At 43.7% G+C, this 22,055-nt stretch overlaps 2 protein-coding genes across 3 annotated transcripts; both read right to left on the bottom strand.

Annotated features, from left to right (window-relative positions):
• Positions 1–340: 340 nt before the first annotated feature.
• On the bottom strand, positions 341–6,542 carry mrps9 (mitochondrial ribosomal protein S9). Its single transcript, XM_028398704.1, has 10 exons — positions 6,423–6,542; positions 5,943–6,119; positions 4,166–4,228; positions 4,052–4,082; positions 3,894–3,973; positions 1,962–2,047; positions 1,816–1,891; positions 1,461–1,738; positions 770–939; positions 341–693 (listed from the first exon to the last, which is right to left on the bottom strand). The coding sequence occupies exons 1-10, from the start codon at positions 6,519–6,521 to the stop codon at positions 602–604; spliced, it is 1,152 nt and encodes a 383-aa protein (XP_028254505.1). The 5' UTR covers positions 6,522–6,542; the 3' UTR covers positions 341–601.
• An 11,584-nt stretch (positions 6,543–18,126) lies between these two features.
• Positions 18,127–21,060, bottom strand: LOC114429552 (POU domain, class 3, transcription factor 3-B). 2 transcript variants are annotated; one of them, XM_028398309.1, is made up of 2 exons: positions 19,249–21,060; positions 18,127–18,899 (listed from the first exon to the last, which is right to left on the bottom strand). In XM_028398309.1, the coding sequence occupies exons 1-2, from the start codon at positions 20,440–20,442 to the stop codon at positions 18,801–18,803; spliced, it is 1,293 nt and encodes a 430-aa protein (XP_028254110.1). In that variant the 5' UTR covers positions 20,443–21,060; the 3' UTR covers positions 18,127–18,800. The 2 variants fall into 2 exon arrangements, with proteins under 2 accessions (XP_028254110.1, XP_028254111.1); XM_028398310.1 differs by having other exon boundaries at positions 19,258–21,060.
• Between the last annotated feature and the right edge of the window lie 995 nt (positions 21,061–22,055).

The raw sequence follows: 22,055 nt of genomic DNA, 5'->3' as shown, positions 1-22,055 counted from the left end.
AAATTAATCGATTAATCATCTGATTATTGAGAAGAATTGATAATTAGTGTTGACACACCTGGTTTATATTTATGTTTGGGGCGACATCTGGTGGCGGCAGCTGGTTATTGCACTAAAATGTGACAGGTTGTGGAAGCTTGGCCAATTGTTTCGTGTTGCATGATGGGTAATGTACGCACCAGGGGTTTCTGACGTAAAGAAAAAAGTCAGTATATTTTCTAAATGTATTATACAGTATATAAGACGTTATTGAACTTTATTGTATTTTTTTCACTTTGTTTAGACAGATAAATCAAACTCAAACTTAAAATGTGCAGAAATAAAATAAAACAATATGATGTGTTTTTATAAGAAAATCTTTAATTTATTAAGTGACATACTGATAACAATGAATTAATTCCTTGTAGCATGGCTCCATCTGGTGGCCGAGGGAGCTCACTGCAAGCTCTGCATCTTGAAAACATGGAGACAATGTGGGACTGCAGCATGAACATCTGGATCCAACAGTTCAAAGAAACTGAAGAGGACACGATCAGAAGTCAGTGTTTCATGTTTCATGTTTAAGTCCATGTGAGATGACTCCTCTTCCTCCTCCTCTTCCTCAGCGTTTCTTCCAGGTGAATTTCCGTCGTGCTCCCTCCTGGCCGGGCTTCTTCCTTTCCCTCACCCTCGGGTCAGGTGTCAGCAGACCGGCTGTGAAAACAAAACCAAACTGCATCACATGGACAGTGTTCCACACGTGTGCGGTGTGTTGTGCAAAACCACCCACCTTGTCTCATGGCCTCGCCCTCTTTCTCAGACAGGAAACAGAACAATGCACGGGAAATGGCGAGCCGGAGCGCCCCCACCTGGCTCGACCTGCCGCCGCCACTCACAGTGCACTCCACGTTGAAGCGTTCGAGTGTGTCTGTGAACTGAAACGGGAACATCAGCTGCTCCCTGAGAGGAGAAGAAGAGACAATAAAGAGTTTGTGAGATTGTGTGTGTGTGCGCATTTTACAGATAGTGATATCACAGCGGAGGCTTTGCTAATTTAATGTCTGCTTGGGTGACTTTTCAGACAAGCTTTCCTTTACAATCTCACCGCCACATATTACAGAGTAACTTCTGACTCAGCAGGACCGGATAAGTGTGTGTGTGTGTGTGTGTGTGTCCAGAGAAAGAAAGTGTTCTGGATGGTGTCTCAGGCTGAATGGACTATGGCTGCTGACAGAGTCAATTGTCACCTCTCTGCTCCAATTACAGCCGTCCTCACACTGCGTGACAGCACTAGCTCTGGACATTCTCACACACTCACACACACATAAGCGAGCCAGCTCACACACAATCACTCAACTGTGTAATTAACTCACTACAAGGAGATAAAAAAAAGCGAGATGATGCTGTGAGGAGTGAAAAAGCTGCTTTTTAATTTTTTTGGTGTGTGTGTGTGAATGCAGTGGAGGAAGCATCTCTTCTACCTGTCCTGTAGCACAGGGAAGTAGGCAAGATAGTTCTGGCTGTTGATGGTGATTTGCCCGGAGCCGCAGTCCCGAAGAATGACAGTCGAGTTGGACGTCTTCCTCCGACCCTCCGCTGTGCTGAAGGCCACGCCGTTTTCATCCTTCTCCAGTTGGGTCACCACCTGTTTTTTGGACTCGGCCTCCAGCTTCTTCCGGTAACGCAGGATGAACTCCTTCTCTGTAGCACAGTAGGGCATTGAGAGCATGCGGCCCATCAGCTGGATGAAGCGGTCGTACTGGGGAGGAGAGTGGATGAGAGTGTGTGAAGCTGTGCAGAGGGTGGGGTTCAGGAGGATGTTAACATGTTCCTTACATCGTGTGCAGAGATCGACTCCACCAGCAGCATCTCCAGTTCTTCCTTCAGCAGCCACCTGCTGTTGCCTAAAAAGCTAAAGGACACATTCCCAGTTAACAATAAAATGAGAAAATAGCAAATCAAAGAAATCTTTCTTGACTTACATCTGCTTGGTGTCTGTGGAGAAGAGTCCTTTGGCCCTCAGATGGTCTTCATTCTTCTGTAGAATCAGGATTTTATCGTACGTTTCCTAAAATGTGAAAAAAAAGAAAAAGCTTTAAAAAAATCTGTGTAGTCCTCCATAGCTTTAACTCTTTGGGGATCACATAATAAAATAAAAATAACATCAACTGCTGTTTTTATTTTATTGCTAATATAGTATTTTTCAGTTAATGACATTAAAGTGCTGCTTTTAGCTTAAAAGCCAAGTCTGGAGGTGAACGTAGGCTGACATATGCAGTCGCCACAGCAACAAATTGGCACAGCCGATGGAGATGAGGTTGATAATAGATGATGTTTCACCTGCAGCCAATCAGAACTTCTGAAACTGTGACACTGTTTTTGGAAATTGTTGCCGTCTGTATGAAGTTGAGTGCGAGCTGAAGCAAAACCTGCCGGCACAAAAACCTGAAATTAAATAAGCGACGGGACAGTTTCGACGTGGCATGGAGGACAACCTGAGGGGAGTGTGTCTGACACACACAAAATGAAAGGAGGAGGAGGAGGGTGGGCATGCTGGTCACGTCCCTGAGGCAGACACCCCCACCTCAGCCGCCCAGCGCCTGAGTGAGAACTCATTTCCCCGTCAATTATTCACCAGATGTTTGTTTAATTTCTTCTTGATAGAGTGTGCCTAATCTGCTGCCACTCTGACCGGCGACAGGAGGAGAGGAGGAGGAGGAAGAGGAAGACGAGGAAAGGGGGCGGGAAAAGAAAGAAGAAGCAAACATCAAGCAAAAACCAATTTTCGTTATGAAAAAAGAAAAAAGTAGACAGGGAGAGAGGAGGGCAGCTTGGATAAGAGGTTTGGGTTACACGTTAGCAAACAGTGGTGCTACAATAGAGAGGAATAATTCACATGGATGAAAAGAGAAGAGTGTCTGGAGCGTCTTTTTAATAAGTGCATGGTGAGACGTTTAAGTTCAGGCGCCTGTTTCCCCGAAGAGAAAGAAGAAGGTGTGCGGGAGCTGTGTCAGGCTCCCTGGGAGGCGGCCATAAAGGGCTCAGCCAAGCGGCGAGCGGGTTAATGTAGCACGCAGCCGACCTGCAAGGCAGCTTTACACGCCACTGCCCCCTCCTGGCATCGCTCATGAGGCGTGTGTACATGTGAGGGTTAGAAAAAGATAAAAAAAAAAAAAAAAGATAACGAAATACAACCCGGAAGAGGAAGAAGGTGGTGACTGAAGGTGCAGTCACGCAGACAGGCAGACATACCTATTTAACAGAGCAGCAGGGGGTGCAGACGAAGGCTGCAGGGCAAATTACTCTGTGTGTGTGTTCAACATTCAGATATCAATCCTCTCTGTGTATAACAGATACAGACGCACGTCTGTTGTCTGAGACATCTTTGATGAAGGTCAAACAGTAAGGAGTGTGTTAAAGGCGTGTATTTGCTCCTCGGGCCTCCCTAAGGGTCTCAGCTTCACCCCCCTCCTCTTCCACCTCCTTGCCTCCTTCCAAATCCCTGTGGAGGAGTCACTACCCATGGCGGGACAAAAGCCAGACGTGCCACACCTCGAATGTGACACCGCCATTGTTGATTTTTATAGTGAAAGTAAATAAAGTGAAAAAAAATGTTTGATTAAATCATAAAATTTGCAAAAAATTCTAAATAAATTAAATCAAAATCATTTGAAAATAAAAAAAAAATCCACTTAAATCGAAATAAAATGTTTAAAAACATAAAATTAAACTGAATATTTAATTATTTATATTATTATTTAAATATTTAAAAAAACAAAGTTAAACTGGGAGCGATTGTAAGTGGAAGTGATTTTTATTAAGCACTGAAAATAAAGTTTAGTGTCACCCCCCTGTGGATCAGTGACCACCCAGCCCTGTCTTCCTCTGTGTGTGACCCTGACAGCTGTACTCACGTGCATGAGGGCGTAGTAGGACTGTTTCGCGGTGTAAAACAGGAAGTGGAACGGCCGCCCGTCTGCCCCCCATTGGACAGCTTGATGAAGAGGAAAGAAACTTAAGAGTACACACAACACAAATATATAATCAGGTGTATTTTTTTTTATTCACATACCTTTCTGCTTTGGGAAGATTTCATCCGGATGCTGGAAATGAAAATAAAATAACCTCAGTGAGGGTGTAAAAATGTCCATGTTTTACTTATAAGACAAAGAAAACTGTGTGTTACCTTCATGAGCGGTCGGGCTTTCTTCTCAAACAGGCCAGAGGGGAAGAGGTAGGCGATGCTCCTCTGTGGGTGCCAAAAAAAAAAGAATAATTAAAAAGAATGGACAGTTTGAGACATGATGGCGGTTCATGTCAGCGCTGAGGTCACACCAGTGGGCCGTGGGGGAAGTGACAGAAGAGCACAAGCTGCTTGCGGGTTCAAGGAAAGGCGAGCATGATGTGTGTGTGATTGTGTAGCTGTGAGTGTGTGTGTGCAGTTGGAGGAGAAAACAAGCAGAAAAAGGCAAAGTTTTTGGCTTTGTTGACAGTGAGCAGAGGACACAGTGGACGTCCAACAGTTCACTCCGAGTTCATTCTCAGTGTGTGTGTGTTGGTGTGATTAGCAGGGCTACAGATGGCACTGTAAGTGTGTGCGCGTGTGAGGCAGACAAGAAGCCCCGCCATATTCATCACAGCTGCCTGTTCGTCTTCCCCCTGCACTCCTCTTCCTCTTTGGAGTCATCCTCCTTTCTCTTCAATTAGTGAGGCAGCAGGTGCTGAGGGCTGGGAGCAGGTTGCTGCCTTTAAGGTTGTCAAAACGACGGAAACCGGGAAGAAAAGGGCCGGTCGAGGGAAGTGAGGGTGTGAGAGGCAGGAAGACGGCAGGGAACAGATGAAGACACACCTGTGTGTCCCGGGAGAGAGATCCCCGAGGGACAGAGATGGAATGACAGAGGAGGAAAGAGGGGAAGCCTGGCTGTCGGTGGAATCACCGAGCAGCATCAGAGGACGCCGGCAGACTTTAACAAGATTCAGTGATAAGGTGACACAAAGCGGGGCACAAAGACAAAAAAAGGAGAGATTTAACAATAAATCAAATGGTACCTGAATGCTTATATTTACATCTTTTAGCCACAGTTTCTACCTAATTGAGATGTTGCTGCAGCAATAATCAGATTTCCTATTTTCTAATGGTTCATGAACTATTCCTGTGCGACATCTTTGTCACAAAATGTGGGCAAAATTAAGGTCGTCATCAAATATAAAAATATATAACATATATCTATATATTTCTATTATTATAATTCATCATTCAAAAGACATGTCTGACAGCTCTTTGGTTGTGCCGTTTATAGGTGCGGGACTAGAAAGCTTCTAATAGTTGGCATCATTAATACAAGCAGATGGTCAGTCCTAAAAAAAGATTATATTCTTGTTTAAAAGTAAACAGAAGTCCTGAATGTTTCACTGCTTTGTGAGGTCTGGCAGTAAATATCTCTTTCATTTTTTCTGGATCTTAGTCACCGTCACACCTGAGGAGTCTGGACTCCAAAGCAGAGCACTGGGATTTATCAGGTGCCCCCTTTCGCACCTCTCCAGTCCTACTAAATTTTCCTCTTTCCCTGCACACGTCCTGGCTCGGGCTGCTAGCCGTCGCTTTGGCTTTCACAGGCTGGCGCAGACAGCTCTCTTCATTAGTTGTGAGGGGCACTGGGGACCAAGCGACGGGCGGCTGGGAAATGGAGCTAAGTGGCCGGAGCAGGGAGGGCGAACGTGTTGCCAAAAATCACAAATGTGTGTTTGAAGCAGATGATTAGATTAGCTAGAGGTGGCCACGCCTGCCTGTGAGGATTGTGTGAGGACAGATGTTGGTCATTTGTGTTATTGCGAATTAATCAAACAAAATTTAAGAAGGTAATTAAATAGGCTGATGTCAATGACAATGACAAAGGCATTTTTTTGTCATCATATTTGTTTCCTTCAAAAACAAATAAAAATATCACCGGGACCACACTCACATCTATGTCCTCTTGGCTGAAGTTCTCCGGGTCTTCTCCCATCATGTTAGCCAGGTGCCGCTTCCCGATGTTGAACTCCTCCACCTGCTTCTGGATGTACTCCGCCGTGTACTTCTCCGCCCCTGCCTTGCTCTTTTTATGGAGGACAGTGCTCGCACAAATTTGTCTGCGCAGGACCTGCAAACGAGGACAACTCTGTTATTAACGTTCAGAGAAGCTTTTTATTACAGCCGAACTACAGCTAGAGGTCCAGTCACTTAAATTCATGTATCTCAAGTACACTTGCGTCGTTTTGTAGCGAATTCAACCTTGACTGACTTTAATTTTAACAACATGTCAACACAGCTTCGGCTAACGGATGCTGCAGGAGGATGCTAGCTCAAGGACGCCACTGCTTTGGCGTCGTCCTTCTTTTACGTGCATACACGTTTAATTTTAAACAAAACAAGTTCATTTATCAGAGATTAAGTCATTGTTTACCTGTCGGTTTAACTGCGACGTGACTGTGTTAATACCGGGGCTACAATTCCTACATTTTCCAAGCAGCAATCCCACGGTGCGTACACAGGACGCCGCCATCTTGGTTGACAACGGTGACGTCCGTGCCGGAAGTCAGTTTACGTCAAAGACATCTGTAAAAAATAAAATTAAGTAATAAAAGAAATATGTTAATATATTTTTAAATATATAAATCACTTATAGTCATACATATAAAAATAATAAAATATTACGTTTAAACAAAAATAAAAAAATTTAGTAGATGAACTTATTGAAAGCTTTCTGCTGTTTTATTTATTTATTTATTTTTTTTATTTTTTTTTTTTAGATACTGTATTAATCCCCAGAGGGAAATTCGTTACGGCTGCTGCACAAGCAGTGTCATACAATGACTAGCAAGGCGTGCCACAGGCTAGGGTGAACCCTTCCGGTTATTGGACAACCCTGCTATCCCACTGCGCCACTGTTGCCCCCAAATTTACCCAGATGCTTAATTTATTGTGCAGTGAGTGATAAAATTTTGTCAGTTTTATATATTATAATATTTTGAGATTAAAAAAAAATACTAAAATGGAAAGAAAATGTTGACATGTGTGCAGAAGAAATAAAAAAAAAAGTTTATAAAACTTCCAACAAAAGAAAAAGAAAGAGACGAGCATGAACTGGATAATTTAATCCACATGACTGCCGACCACAAAGCTGCACAATCTGCCTAAGATGACAAATGAGGAAAAAAAAACAAAAAACCTGCGCACATTCCAACAAGCGCAGAACATTTTCAAACAATTCAGCATAGAGGCTTACATAGGCAGCTTCAATTCTGACAGTCCACATCACATCACAAAGGCCACAGCTCATTGAAAACTTGTTTTGTTCAACGCGATGATGGAAATTTGAAACATGCCGGCCACATGGTGATGCTAAAAACAAAGTCCAGCATGCTAAAACTGTTCCTTCTGCTCTTTTTTTGTTTGAGGTTATAAATTAACAACAGCCACAGGCCAAATTGTAAATGCTAAACCTGGTAGAAACAGGTTGAAAAGGACACATTACCTTAGTGCTTTTATTTTGAAATTTGCACACTTCAAAGAAGAGCTTAAAATTCAATGATGATTTATACATTTGTGTGTTTTAATGCAAACTGAACTTGAGCCCGACAATACCACGGATACTGTTTGAGTGATCAGAAACAAGACAACAACAAAATAAATGCACAGTCAATGTCTGCCAAGCACTTTGGCAGGGCTAGACACAAAGCAGATTGTTTTGCATATGTGCAGCAGTCGGTGCAGGGAGGGATTAACACAACATTTTGTGTGGATTCCTCGAAGAGATGAACTCAAGCTGCCACCTTACAGACAAACTTTATAGATGGAGGGGTGAAGTGGAGTCACAAACACACAAGACGTCATTGATCATGTTGGATTTTCAGTCATTTATTGTTTGTTGTGTATATGTGAATGATTTATTCTTCAGGAGCTACATGTACACATAACACAGAGGGGACAACAAACAAACAATTAAAAAGGCTTTTTTAATCATTATCATAACAGCATATGGGCCCATCAAAATAAAAGATAGCAACAATAGGGATCAAACTTCAACATCCAACTCAGGGTTAAGTGTCTGTGCCCAAGGACACACTGGCATGTGACCTGGGCAGGAAATCGAACCGCCAACCTCATGGTTGTCGGGCTGCCACCTGAGCCACAGCCACAGTTCGGATGAACAGAAATATGATTATATCCTAATCTAAAACTCTAGTGTGTGTGTGTGTGTGTGTTACAGTAGTATGCTGTGTTTACAGATCAATGCTGTGTGTCTTCACTTAGATTACTTTGATAGAGTTGGAACAGGAACATGTGGAGATTAATCAAAGTGAAGGGGCACTGACTCCCGGCCCGTGCCAGTCGATACGGCCGTGTGGTTAATTTGCCCCGAGGAGGGCTGTCGTCAGACAGATGATAAACAGTGTTTGCCCCGTTTTTTCGCCACGAGCGTGCTCCTGCTCACCAAGAAAAATAGTTTCGACCCGTGCTCTCTAATTCACAGTGGGGGGTGAGAGGTGGGACATTAATCATCCTTCTGCTGCGGCCCGTCTCTGACAAGCGAGCCACCGTGGGTGGATTGAGTGGAGATGTGTTAGCACACTGTGGACTTTTCACTCGTTTAACATGCACCTTGTTAATGAGACACAAACAGTGATAGCTGCTGTAACAAAATAGTGAAAATAAAGGGTATGAATGTATTGTTTGCTGATGCTCCATGCCAGGCACCAGGAGTTGTTGGCCCTCATCCAAGACTTCCAACAGATCTCCATATGGACAACAGGGATTCCAACACTGCCTTCAAAAGGAAACACCACAACAGGCGACACTGACCTCCTCAGACTGACTGACATCCTTTTAATTGTATAGCTAAAACAGCGATGGAGCAAGAAATAATGGAGGATATCACACTGTGGAGCTGTGCCAACAGTTCCTCCCCTCACCCCACACGCCACCTCTTTCCCGAGGATGGAGTGCAGGAGAATTGAGGGCTTATAATACCAGCGAGCTGAGGCTTTGCTCCAGTCATCATTTCCATGCTGCTTTACGCTGATTCCCTAATATCCTTAGCGCCTTGCGTAGGGATAAGCCCATCGTGCCGAAACATGGCTGTCATGCCTATAAACCGTTCACGGCTCTAAAGAATCCATTATGGCTGCTCCACAAACATGGGGACTCAAAGGGCCACTTTGCTCAAGCTCATTTACTCTTTTAAAGCGTAGTTATTTACCCACAGTGCCGCGGTGGATCTCCAGTATACGCCACAATGGATCGCGGCTGGTTGTAGAAATGCTGCCTTTAAGTCTAAGTGGTCATTTATAGCACAGATCATCGTTTTATGATGCTGATCTGGAGCTGTGCAGCAAACATGACACACTAGTTGTGTGATAATTGACTTGTATGCAACTTCATGGAATGTAAGTGGGATTAAGTTCTAATTTCTATTCCTATTCTTCTGGAAATTTGGAATATTACAGATATATATATATATATATATATATATATATATATATATATATATATATATATATATATATATATATATATATATATATTCCTAATGTTCCCAGTCTGTCAAATTAGAATGTGTGTGTGTGTGTGTGTGACCTTTAACAGTATTCCTGCCCCTTTGCACAGTCAAAGTGCTACCAGGTGCAATATAATGTCCAGATAACACCCACTGTGATCTCAGTGTGAGGTGTAAAGGTTTACAGCTCTGTTAGAGATTGCTCATCACACACACACACGCACGCACACACACCAATTCGTAGATTATCAACAAGTATGGTCATTGAGTGGAAATTAATTTGCCACTGGTAATGGATAGAGACATTTTGCTGAGATGCGTAAAAAAAGCTGAACTGCCAGCGATTACCTGCTGGAATCAGCCTTCATCAATATCAGGATAATTACAAAGCACTTCTGGCAGTGCGTGAAATGAATGGAGCGTGCAACAGATTGGGTGGTGGCCATAGATGTCTGCAGATATTAGGCCTCCTCCTCCTCAGAGCTACCTGAACAGACTGGAGTTGCTTGTGTTGCAGCGGCAGCAGCAGGTTCAGGAGTCTGAAAGGGTTACACACATTAAAGACAGTCAGGCAGAACAGAGCTGACTGTGACTGAATCCCTGAATAGAATGAAGAGGAGCACACAAATGGAATGAAATAGATCTGGATCAGTGGAGATCAGTGGAGGTTTATGGCTGTGGAGGCCAGCCGATGGGACTATGTAAGGTGGTTTGACAGGAAGGGGAAAGAGGGGGTGATCAGGGTGTCAATCCCTGTCTTTCCCAGACTTCACTTCCATTTCTCACATGGAACCACTTTGCTTGCCCCCCTGTTTTTCTGTCCTGTCCCCTCAGACAGAGAGCAGGAGGCAGGATTGGGTTTCCTCCCTTGCTGAAGGGTTACTTCAGTCCATGAAAAAGATGACTATTTTCCTCTTTTTTCAGGTGAGAGGCTCGGGGAGGAAGGAAACTATTACATGAGGGGTGACCCAGGGCCTGGAGACGCAGCTGCCACCCCAACCAGAGGATCCTGATCGGAGGCTAGACGGGGGAGAAACCTGAGATCTCTGGAAACGGCTGGGAATGACCTAAGAAAAACTTCCGCCATCCTCAAAGGTGTTTCCCATAATGGTTGTAGGGGTTCCCTGAAGGCCTCAGCATGAACACACACACTTTCCCTATGATTATAAAGTAGAAGGTTTATTTTGATTGTGTGGTTTGATTTCTGTTTTGGCTGCACAGACACCTACAGGTTTGTGTTGACTGATGGAAACCATCCACAGCTGTTGCGGCGGAGACGGATTTACATATCTGGGTGAATTTTTGAAATGCCTGGTTGTGTTTTAAAAAGTTAGGACTGGGTAAGAGAAGTGGGGGGGAATTCCACCCTTCACAGTATGTTTTCATTTTGTTCCCATTTCATCTGGACGGACGCTTGGAGCGAGTTCTCGCATGCAGTTGCACATCAATCACTTGCTTATTACAGACAGGGATTTGGTGGAAAATAATGCTTTTTATGCAAAGAGTGGGATCGCCTCTTCGCTCCCGAGCTCAGAGGTGAAATGTGAGGCAGTCTGTCGACAACTATGCCCTGCAGCTTTGGGAATCTGCGTTAGAACACAAGGAAAAGTGCGTGCAAAAAGTCTCGGCAAACAATTTTGGTTGAAATGTAATATTTCAGAAGAGAAAACGAGTACCCGGTTTAAAGGGTGGTTTGATAGACTTCATGGTAACCATAACTCTAACCCCACCCTTCAGGCCTCCTCCCAGTTAGAACACTTCACCAAGAAGGTGTCCAGGGAGAATCCTAACCTAAGATGCCAGTCCACCCTTTTCCAGTTTAGGACAATGCCCTCAGATTTAGTCGTACCCCCACCATGCCAGGGTAGTTTTAACCAAACAGAAAGTGTGGAAGATCTCTATCCTTCTATGAATCCATCCTATGATGGTTATCAGACATACAGAGTGGGGGGTTGTGATGCACCTCACTAGCTGACAAATTGACGGAGTGATTGAAGTGAAAAACTGATTGCTAGGTTAATATCTAGCCATTGATCTTCCCATTGATCATTTGTCCCCCGCTAATGGCTGTGACCGGACTGATTTTAAATAATACGTCTCGCTCTTAACCTGACATCAGAGGAGGGGATAAGGATCGGAGTACGAGTGTTTCCAGGGGAAGGAAACCGCTGCGAAAAATCAGCTTGAAAGGCCAGAGGAAATTGAGACAATATTAAAAAGAAAAGGTTCAATCTGTAAGCTTTTTTCCCTGCTGATCAGAAGGGCTGTGGACTACCGCTGCGCTCCTTAACATCTGGTTGGGCAATTTACCCCGCTCTGACGACTGGAAAGGTTAAACCACTAAAATCTAATATTTGCCTAGAGGGGGTCAAGGCACTGCAATTACAAGGTACAATCGGCAGGGCTAATCAGCTAGTAGTGCGTACCAGGGGCTCGGCTGGGCAAATAAGCCCTGATCAGAAGCACTGTTCTCTGCGTCTCCTGTTTACTTATTAAACCCCGTTCTCATGTTCAAGGGCCCCACTGCAGCCTCTGGCCCCACACACCCTAAGGCACAGGAGAGTAAATTTAGCTCCTGATGCTTTTTAAATAGGGACTGCGCCACTTGGCTAGAAAGCAGCACCCCGGTGTTAATCAGTATCTGCGGCCTTTTGTTGCGAAATGATCTCCTCCAATCTGGCAGGCATTAACACCTTGGGGAAGGAAGGAGGGTGTATATATAGGTTGGGATTTATACCCCCGAGGAGGAAGACAGATGTGAGGACAGCGATGAAGGCCCACACAGGCGTCTTGTGTTCCACAGTGCTGTTTACATGATTGCTCTTTGACACACATTTCCTAATTGACTGAGTATCAAGTGCAGGATTAGTGTATAATATATCAGAACTGTCTGGTGTGCAACACTTTTGAACAAGGCTCCGGGAACAATTACTGGTAATTAAATATGTGCCAGTTACTGGAAAAGATAATTATGTCCTTGGTGTATAACACCAATTAATTACTTTTATTTCAGCGAGCAAAGCTTTTAAATGGCAGCGGAAGCCATTGGAATGAGCAACCTCAGTGTTTGCTAATGTGCAGAGATGAGCATTAAGGCAAACTGTTTAAATCACTTTGCTATAGAGCTAAGAGAAGAGCAAATTGCAGAGGATGCTATGAGAATGTGACGCCAACAAGCTCCAGCAGTCATAATATTTTTACCTCTTCAGGCATTAAACATTGACATAATAGGTTGAATGAAAAAGAGACTTCTCCGGGGAGGACAGAGCTCAACTCTCTCTAGCTAAGAGGATTGGTCAGATTGGATATAGAGCCTATGAAGCTCAGTGTATCCTCACACCTTCTCCTTCACCACACCGAGATAGCAGCGCCAGATTAAACCTCCACAACAGCTTTGGATTCAAGCATGTGTATGCTGCTCTCACTCATAGCGGGGAGGTGAAAACGTACGGATTAGCAAATGATCTCATTTTGGGCACTAATGTCTAACTTGGAAATACCTGTGGCCGATCATTAGTAATCTATTAAATCCACAGGCCTAGAAATGGTTACACTGCAAGCTCCTCTGAGCCAAACGTGGCTGATGCTCCGTTTCCAGCCACCCTCCTCCTCCTCCTCCTCTTCCTCCTCATCTCGCTTTGGTTAATAAGACACAGAGTCAGATGGCCCGGGCGTGCTTTTCTCCTCCTTCATCTCACTCTGTTTGTCTCTGATACTGCTGCCGCACACTTTTATACATGTCAGTATAAGTTGCATAAAAACAATCAGAAAGCGTCCGGCTGGGTGAGAATGTACATATGGACAAAGGGTGCTGTGCTATTTACACACGAGTGGGATGAAACTTTAACAAAACATCCTGTGTGAAGGCTGAGATCATGGTTTGATCTTCATACTTGTGTGTGCTATTTACACTTTACAGTAGCGTGTAAACAGCACTTTGGGCCTAGTTTGCAGCAGTGATGCAACTTTAGCTTTGCATGTGTCATCTTGTGAGGTTACAAATTAGTAGAATTAGAGTAGGCGGCCAGTCGTCCATAATGCACACACCTCACTATTCACTATTCACACCCTCATTTTTGTGGCTTCATTCGCCATCTTTGTTTGAGATCATGCAGTTTAGTGGTTTTTGTTAAGCCTTGAGATGAATCCCGGAAAGTTATCTGCCTCATCCATCAAAATGGCGGGAAACATCCTATGGTAGTTGCGGCTGGTTTTAATTTTTGGACCAGAAGGATGACTTTTTTACATGTTTTGGTGAACAAATGCACCAGAAACACATTGCAGCCACTTAAATTGTGCGACATCTGTGTCTGTCTGCCCCTGTGTGGGAGTAAAAGAGAAAAAGCAGGCATACCTCAGCTTGAATTCATGTGTATACAGTGTATTAAATGTGTGTGTGTTGGCTCTCCAGAGGGCCCTGGTGTATGTGTGTGTGTGTGTCACAGCGGGCCCGGCTCCCCCTGGATCTAAGCAGTATTGACAAACCCATCAGAGGTGGTGATGCATCGGGCTCCCAGCTCGCGCCCCCTCCCGCCCTCAGCGGCGCTGCAGGGCCGCTCTGACATGCTGTCACCTTGGTAACCGGTGCCAGAGTGAGAGGTCTGCTGGGACAGCTGACCCAAGCCCAGGGAACTGCAGCAGGAGATGTCACCCACAGACCCCAGAGGACCGGCCGACCCCTGTCTCTGTCCCCGACCATCGATCTGTCTGCAGACACACACACACACATGAATTGAGGCTACGTGTGTGGAGATGTGGAGGATTTGTAAAATCAATCAGAATGCCAAAACAAATTCTGATTTTACTGATGTCTGTCAGGTGATGTCAAACTCTAAAATCACACTAGAGGAGCTGAATGCCAAAAACGTCCCCAAAAGTATTTCTTCAAAGCCTCCAGAACAAAAACATCAGCCTCAGAGTCCGTCTGCTTCAGAAAGAAGTCATCCTTCATGTGATGTTTGTGCTCAGAAGCAGAAACTTTTGGCACATGTTCGAGAATCAGTTCTTCTCTTCTACTTTTTTTTGAGGTTAGCAAGTCATTACTTGGCATCTTCTGAATCCTCCTCTCTGTACGCTGGGTTTCTCTGAGCCAACATAAACACATTTGTTGGCACAGGCCTGCCTGCGGCTGTGGGCGTCGAGCCCTCTGCGAGGCCTTTGAAATGCTGACCAGCTTTTTGACACAAGGTTTTGGAAGTGGCGCGGCTCACACTGCGAGAAGCGGGTTCGGATCGGATGCGGGATGGAGTTCGGTGTAGAAGGGGATTTATGGGTAGAATCACGGATCTGAACCAATCAAAATACACCATCCATACACTTTACTTAAAATAAATAACACAGCATAACCTCATCAATGGCACCACAAAGGTGTTGCTGCCCTAACTACATGTGCGCCGCCTGAAAAGCTGCCTCTTACTGACAAACAACGGGAGAAGATGTGAAAGATCACTAACTAGCTTCCTGGTTCCCATGGCAACCAATAAAGCAGAGCCCGGACGTCTTTTATGGGGGATCATGAGCACATGTTTAACCCCGGAGCCTGAATGAAGCACACACACACACATACACACCTGCAGGAAATCAGTGTGTTTCTTTGTGTGATTTAAAATTATTTTTCAATTGATTGAAAAAAGTTTTAAAAAGCAACATAGGTGAAAAAAAAATATAGAACAATAAAAAATAAAACAAATAAAAAAATAAACTAAATATCCATTTAAAGTATAGAAAAAACCATTATTGTGTTTGAATTCAATTTTATGTGATAGATAATGAGTAATAATAAGTTATTTACTTAATAAAATTATACTTTTTTATTTACAGTCTTTAAAATCTGAATTAAAATGTCAGCTTTATTTGATAATGATCTGTGATCACGCGTGAAACTGCCACTGGGTGGCGCTGTAAGGTCAGGGAAGCTGCAGAGAGCAGGAGAAGAGAGGCCGTGCACTGCATTACAAAAAGGTGTTTGGATTATCTTGTGTTTTATTCTGGAAAAAAAAATATTGTCTGAATTAATTTAATGTCAGAAAAATATAATTAAAATTTGCAGGTTTATTTTCTTCTTCTACTAATTGTAACAAACTCTGTTAGTTCATGAGCAACTCGTTCATAAGAGTTTTGCCTGTGTGCAGAAAATAATAATGCAGGAGTGTGTGTCGCAACTTCTCCTAAACACACACACACATACAGACACACACTACAAATTACAGACACACACAGGCGCGGCTGCTGACAACATCTCCATATACAAATAAATGTCATTTATTTTATTTTGTGTGTGTATGTGTGTGTGTGTCTGGCCGACAAACTTGCAAAACTTATTACAACACTGCAACAACACGGTGTGTGTTTGTGTGCGCACAAAGAAAGATAAGAACATTATGGTCATTTCATCATGACGCACGAATATTGCTGTTAATTATAATTTAATTTTGGACATATATCATTAGAATAAGATGATATATATTTTTGTGTGTTTTTCACTTTACTTTGGAAATCCAAACATTACCAATCAGCGAATATTTTATTGCTTATAAACGTATATGAATTATGATTGAAAGGTTTGCGCGCCTTGGAGACGCTGCGCATGCAGCGCATTACCTGCCTTCATCAACCCCTCCTCTACCTCTCCATCCCTGCCTGCTCACGAAACCATGACCTTCACAATTTATAGAGAGGAAACCCCCGAGAGTCACGTCATATTTTAAATAGTCCTCCTCCTCTTCTTCTACTTTTGCTTCTGTTTATGCTGTGCCACATGAAGATAAGCTGTGAGGCCTCTTTTACTAAACATCCTGGAGGAGGTATTAAAATATAACAAATATTTTCAAATAATCACAAACATTACGATGACATAATTGTTGTATTTTTATATTGACACAAATCAACACATTTTCAGTGTAGGTTTAATATATAATAATGTGTTATCTTACAAATCATTTTACCTCTATAATATAAGACTAATAATATCGTTAAAATCCTGCAGACAGGAGGACATTTTTTTTCTACGCGTCTTCTTCTACAGCACATAAATCCATGTAGAAAGAGGAAGGCTCCCTGCGGAGACCAGCACAGAATGATCCATATTCATGCGCTCGACACGTGGAGTAAATATGAAAGTGAGGGGGGGGCCTATTATGTGTATGTGTAGGTCATGTGTGCGTGTGTGTGTGTGTGTGTGCGTTTTCAGCATATCAGGATGGAGCAAAGGTGAGAAATTATGAACAATAAATAGAAATTTGTTTAGTGTAGCCTTATATATATATTTTTAATAAAATAAATAAATAAATCAATAGAGTTGGCGTCATCACGGCATTGGTATTATTGGCATTATTTATGTGCTTACACTTCATTTCAGTGAAGGTTGTTAACGCTGACATAATAATAATATTTGTTTTTATAAAGTTTGGTTTGTGCCACTCAATTAATAGCAGGTAAAGCAAAGTGATCCCAGGACCTTGACACACACACACATATATATATGTATGTATATACACACACACACACACACACACATTGCAGCTGCTGCCAACATGGTTTTGAAGCCCCATGAAAAAGGCAAAGCTGTTGGAGAATAGGCGGATCAAAACCCATTATGAGATTTGAAACTCTCTTTGTGTCGCCTTTGGTTAAAAATCTCTCACTAGATTGTGATATTTCTGCACAACACGCGCAAACTGTGGCTGATTTGTGTTTATTTTATTTGTGTAAGTCTTGTCATGTGACTGTGCGTTAGATTTTTACGTAAAGGTTTGCTCTTATATGTGTTATATTTTAACAACACACACGTGCTATGAATCAATAAATAAAAAGTTTTGAAGGAGGATGTGCAGAGTGTGTGTCTGCTAATGGAGACAAAGAAAAATGATGCCTACTTCTCTATATCATTGAATTCACGTTGCTAAGCAACTAGTATGGCAAATCATCCGCGAAATTCAAATCCTGCAGCGTGAGGACACGTTTAGTGAGTTTTGCTGAATAGGCTAGTGAGACAACTCCAGAAAAAAAATAAGTTACGAGACACCGAGGGGAGAAATAGATCAATATGATTCAATTACTGCACATGCGCACTTTAGGAGGGACTCTTTGGAAATGGGCCTGTCCCGTGAGCAGCCTGTCTTTGTATTAATTTGTCTCAGTAGTTGGACACGATCTGAAGTGTCCAACGTGCAGGAGACTGTGATACCATGTGCAGGCCTGCGGAGATGTAAACAAACAAGAGGAGGCCTGCGCATGTGCACACGTTGTATGACTTTAGCCAGATTATTATTATATTATTCAACATTTGTTTGTTTTTTCTGCCACCACTGCACAAAACACACGGTGAGAATATAAACCTCAGAACACACCATGACTGCATTTCATTCTAACAAATTTATTGTGTCTCAATCAGCTCGTACGGAACCACTACTGAAATTAAATTACAATCAAATTATCACATCAAAATATACCCTTATTACCTAACAACGGTCAGCTTATGGTGATTTGTGCTCCTTTAGAAACGATAATACAAAAAATAAGGAGGAAAAAAAGGGAAAGCATCTTACACAAGTTCCTGTGGAGGGAGAAATAAATTACCGTTTGGAATAATTCATATGTATTCCCAATAAAATATTAAAACAAGTCATTTTGATGAAAAATATAAAGTAAATAACTCAGATCAGTATCTGATCTAGTGATCTATATTGCCGGCTTTACAGAGTTTTTGTTATTAAAACCTACCAAAGAACACTGCTTACAAAGTGCAGCATTAATCCACAGCACCCACTCAGTCACACTTGGCAACAAGATTTTCAGATTTTCATATAAGTGCAGCTGAAGTCTTTTTTTTTTCCTCAAAAGTCTTATGCTCTATTTGAAAAAATCCACTCACGGTGTCCATTAAATAATAATAATATTATTTTTTTTTGTTTGCTTTTTTTAAAAAAAAAAAGATCTTTGAGATCAGGCGTGGACAGTCCTGGTCCTGCATGGTGGAGGCTCATGAAGGCCCCAGAAGAAGAAGAAAAAATGACACATCAGGGGGAAAAAAGAGCTGTAAATCATAATGGAAGCTTCGTGGATGTCTTCATATTCTTGCAGTTATTTCCTCCCCTCTCTGTGTTATTGTTATAGGCTTGAAGGAGACGGAGGAGGGGAGGCGGTTCAAGTCCCATTTCTAAAATATACAAAATGCTTGCTCCTTTGTTTCAAACACAGGATTAATGAGGAGGGATATTTTGTTGAAGGAGAGGGAGAGAAAAAAATAATAAAAAAAAACAATACTTGGTTTCCTCTTGGTGTGTTTCAATGCGCCAAAATTACCTGGTGGAATGAACTTGTAGTTGTCACCCTCTGGTCGCTCGCTTCACTTGCATCTTTTAAGTAATCTACTAAAAAATGCCCCTGAAAGAAAAAAGCAGAAGGAACCTTTTAGGTTAAGACATTTTTGGGCCTGGAAGAAGGTTTAACGGTGCGTTTTTTTCTGACAGGAGGGGTGTTTGGGAGGAAAAAGGAGGGGAGAAGATTTTTTTCTTTTTCTGTTTTTTTCTGGTGAAAAATAGATAACACATTTTGCAGTCTCATTCATATTCCCTCACAATCACAGTATCAAAAAATTTGGCTATCTTGGCGATAGTCTGTGTGTTTTTTTTAAATCAGTTTAATTTCTTATAAAATATTCTGCTGTGCTGTTCTATGTTTCAGTGAACATTCTTTTGCAGTCCATGGAGGGGGGCGGTGTTTCTGCACTCACATTGCCGACCTGAGAGTACACATCCTCCGGCGTCTGTGCCGCTCCTGGGGGCGTCATCCGTTTTTCCTTCTGTCTCCTATTGCAAAACCAGACTCTAACCACCTCTTTCTCCAGCTGCAAGTTGTCCGCCAGGCTGCTGATCTCCTGGGCCGAGGGTTTGGGGCATTTGAGGAAGTGGCTCTCCAAAGCCCCTTTGACGCTCACTTCGATGGACGTGCGCTTCTTTCGCTTCCTCCCCTGCGCCGCGATCTTGTCGATGCTGGTGGGACTGCCGGTGGAGGAGTCGGCCTCCTCAAGCCACTTGTTTAACAAAGGCTTGAGCTTGCACATGTTTTTGAAGCTGAGCTGCAGAGCCTCGAATCTGCAAATGGTTGTCTGAGAGAAAACGTTCCCGTACAGGGTGCCCAGAGCCAAGCCGACGTCCGCCTGCGTAAAACCCAATTTGATCCTCCGCTGTTTGAACTGCTTGGCGAACTGTTCCAGGTCGTCCGAGGTCGGCGTGTCGTCGTCCGAGTGCGGGTCGTGGCTGTTGACGCCGCCGTGGTGCTGGTGATGCGGATGCTGGTGGTGATGGTGGTGGTGGTGGTGGCTGCCGTGGTCCAGATCCGGGGTGTCTCCTCTCACCAGGCCCGGGTGCACCAGGCTCTGGCTCCCCGGACTCAGCATCCCGTTCACAGTGAACCCTCCCGGCTGGGAGTAGATGAGAGACTGCTGCTGCTGCTGCCCCCCGGATATGGAGTTAATGTGAGCCGCAGTCGTGCTCCCCCAAGCCCCGGCGTGAGTCTGATGGGGAGCTAAGTGAGGGGGCCTGTGATGCAGCGCGGTGCCCGTGTGCAGATCGTCTCTGGCGGAGCTTTTCACGTCCTGCTGCTGCGGGCTCGACGACCAAGGCGATCCGGCTTCAGCTGCTGCAACAGCGGCTGCTGCTGCGGCCGCTGCGGCGTGCGGGAGGGATGTCACCCACTGATGGGCATGGCTCAGCATGTGTCCCCCGTTGCTCGCTGCCATTGCGCCTTGCATAAAGTCACTCTGTACCATCTTGACTGAGGGGTCTCCCCTGTAGCCTCCAGACCCCGAGGTAACCGCAGCACTGCCCGGCTGCATGCCACCACCTCCGGAGTCAGAGTGCACGATGGAGCCGGACGATAAGATGCTATTGCTGGGTAGATAAGGATTGGAAGCCGCGGTGGCCATTCCGTCAACCCTTATGAATATGTTTGTGGATAACCCCCCTCCCTTTTTACAGTCACTTCTTTCGAGCAGGCAAATTGTATCTCATGAATTATTCAAACTTTAAAAAGTATGGGTAGGTTTTTGGCGAACACCATCGACGTGCGTAAAAACGCAAAAAAGCTGGAAAAACGGCTTCAGAAACTGAATAAAATCCGCGTGTATTTACAACATTCTAGTTGAGACACTTCTGCATGGATATCGATGAATAAAAATCCAGGTTTTCAAAAGCCCTTTGAAACCATGTGCAGTCCGTTTTGAAACTTTTTCACTGGGATGAGATTTAAAATTCAAATATACAGGAAAAAAAGGCGTCGTCCCAAACAAACTTTTGGTGGTCGCAGAAAAACAAACAAAAAGAAAAGCCTTGCAAATTCTCCACAATGTACAAAGTCCCAGTTTATGTCCCCTTTGGATGTGAAAAACATTAGCAGAGTGTCCTTTTGTAATTCAGTCGCTGAGATTTCTCCCTCGCTTTATTCTTTTCTCTCTCTTCTTTTATAGCACTGTAGAGCCGTTCTCTTTGTTCTGTTTTGATGTATATAAACCTGCCAAACCGCAAACTCCCGTTGAAGTACAATCCAGTTTAACAGTGCACGGCGCTGCTTGCGAGCCTCTTCTCTCATTCGCTTGTTCTCTCTCTCCACCTCTCTCTCTATATCTCTCTGCCTCTCTCTCTCTCTCTCCCTGTCAGGGCTGTGTGGTCCCGCCCCGCTCGCAGCTAAAGAGGACGCGATGTTTACCCCGTGCGTCCCCGCTCATTGGCTACCCGGGGAGTGATTGACAGGTCTTGCCAGCCTTGCTCCGGGCGCACGAGCCCTCCTTCCGGCTGTTCCAATTGGCTGATTTTTAATTGCAGTCCAAACAAAACGGGGAATACAACTTGGTAGTAAATAGTACTGAGATACTAGTACACAAACATGGGTGGATGAAAAAAAGGTGGACCTCTCCAAACATTAATAAAAACATAGATGCATGTCACAGCTCATATAACCAGTTCATGTAAACATGCGCGTAATCTGCATTTATCCTTATGCGTAAAATCACCCTTGACGCACAAATGTATCCAATGCGCACCTGACATTATAAGACCTATTGCTTACAATTATAATCATCTACTACCCTGACCTGATTGTGTAATAGAATACCAGCACTGTTAGGGGTTTAGCTCCCTCTGGGACCTCCATGAAAAAGATAAATACTCAGAATAAAAGCAGGTTCACTAAATACTACATGCGCTCTAGGGTGGGTGCTGTGTTATGTCAAAAAATCTACCAGTTGTTTATGTGCACATAAAGCAAGACAATTATTTCAGGGTAATGATTTTTTAATTATATCATCTTGCTCCCTAAATCGAATAAAAGTCACTTTAGTGCAGCGTGTAAAACATGCAAGGGAGGGAGAGAGGGCAGTACAGCCCAGCTCCTCAGGAGTTAACGCACAAAGGTTACGGGGGTGCTTCCATGCGGAAACGCCGCGCACAGAGAACCAAAACATGGGACATTTGGTGAAGAATCCACACATGAAAACATCCCTAAAGATGAAAAAAAGTGTGGGTGTCACCCACAGCACCCATT

The sequence above is a fragment of the Parambassis ranga genome, chromosome 2 (assembly GCF_900634625.1).
Source record: "Parambassis ranga chromosome 2, fParRan2.1, whole genome shotgun sequence".
Taxonomy (NCBI): domain Eukaryota; kingdom Metazoa; phylum Chordata; class Actinopteri; family Ambassidae; genus Parambassis; species Parambassis ranga.
Note: the sequence above shows the minus strand (reverse complement) of the source record. Positions and strands in the feature narration are given on the sequence as shown.

Bases quoted from the DNA above. Each gene is read 5' to 3' on its own strand.
- LOC114429552 (XM_028398309.1), bottom strand. From the start codon at position 20,442: ATGGCCACCGCGGCTTCCAATCCTTATCTACCCAGCAATAGCATCTTA. The intron at 18,900-19,248 runs GTGAGTGCAGAA...TTTTTCTTTCAG, and splicing joins TGTACTCTCAGGTCGGCAAT to GGGCATTTTTTAGTAGATTA.
- mrps9 (XM_028398704.1), bottom strand. From the start codon at position 6,521: ATGGCGGCGTCCTGTGTACGCACCGTGGGATTGCTGCTTGGAAAATGT. The intron at 4,083-4,165 runs GTAACACACAGT...TTTCATTTCCAG, and splicing joins AAGCCCGACCGCTCATGAAG to CATCCGGATGAAATCTTCCC. The intron at 940-1,460 runs GTAGAAGAGATG...TTCTCCTCTCAG, and splicing joins TTCCCTGTGCTACAGGACAG to GGAGCAGCTGATGTTCCCGT.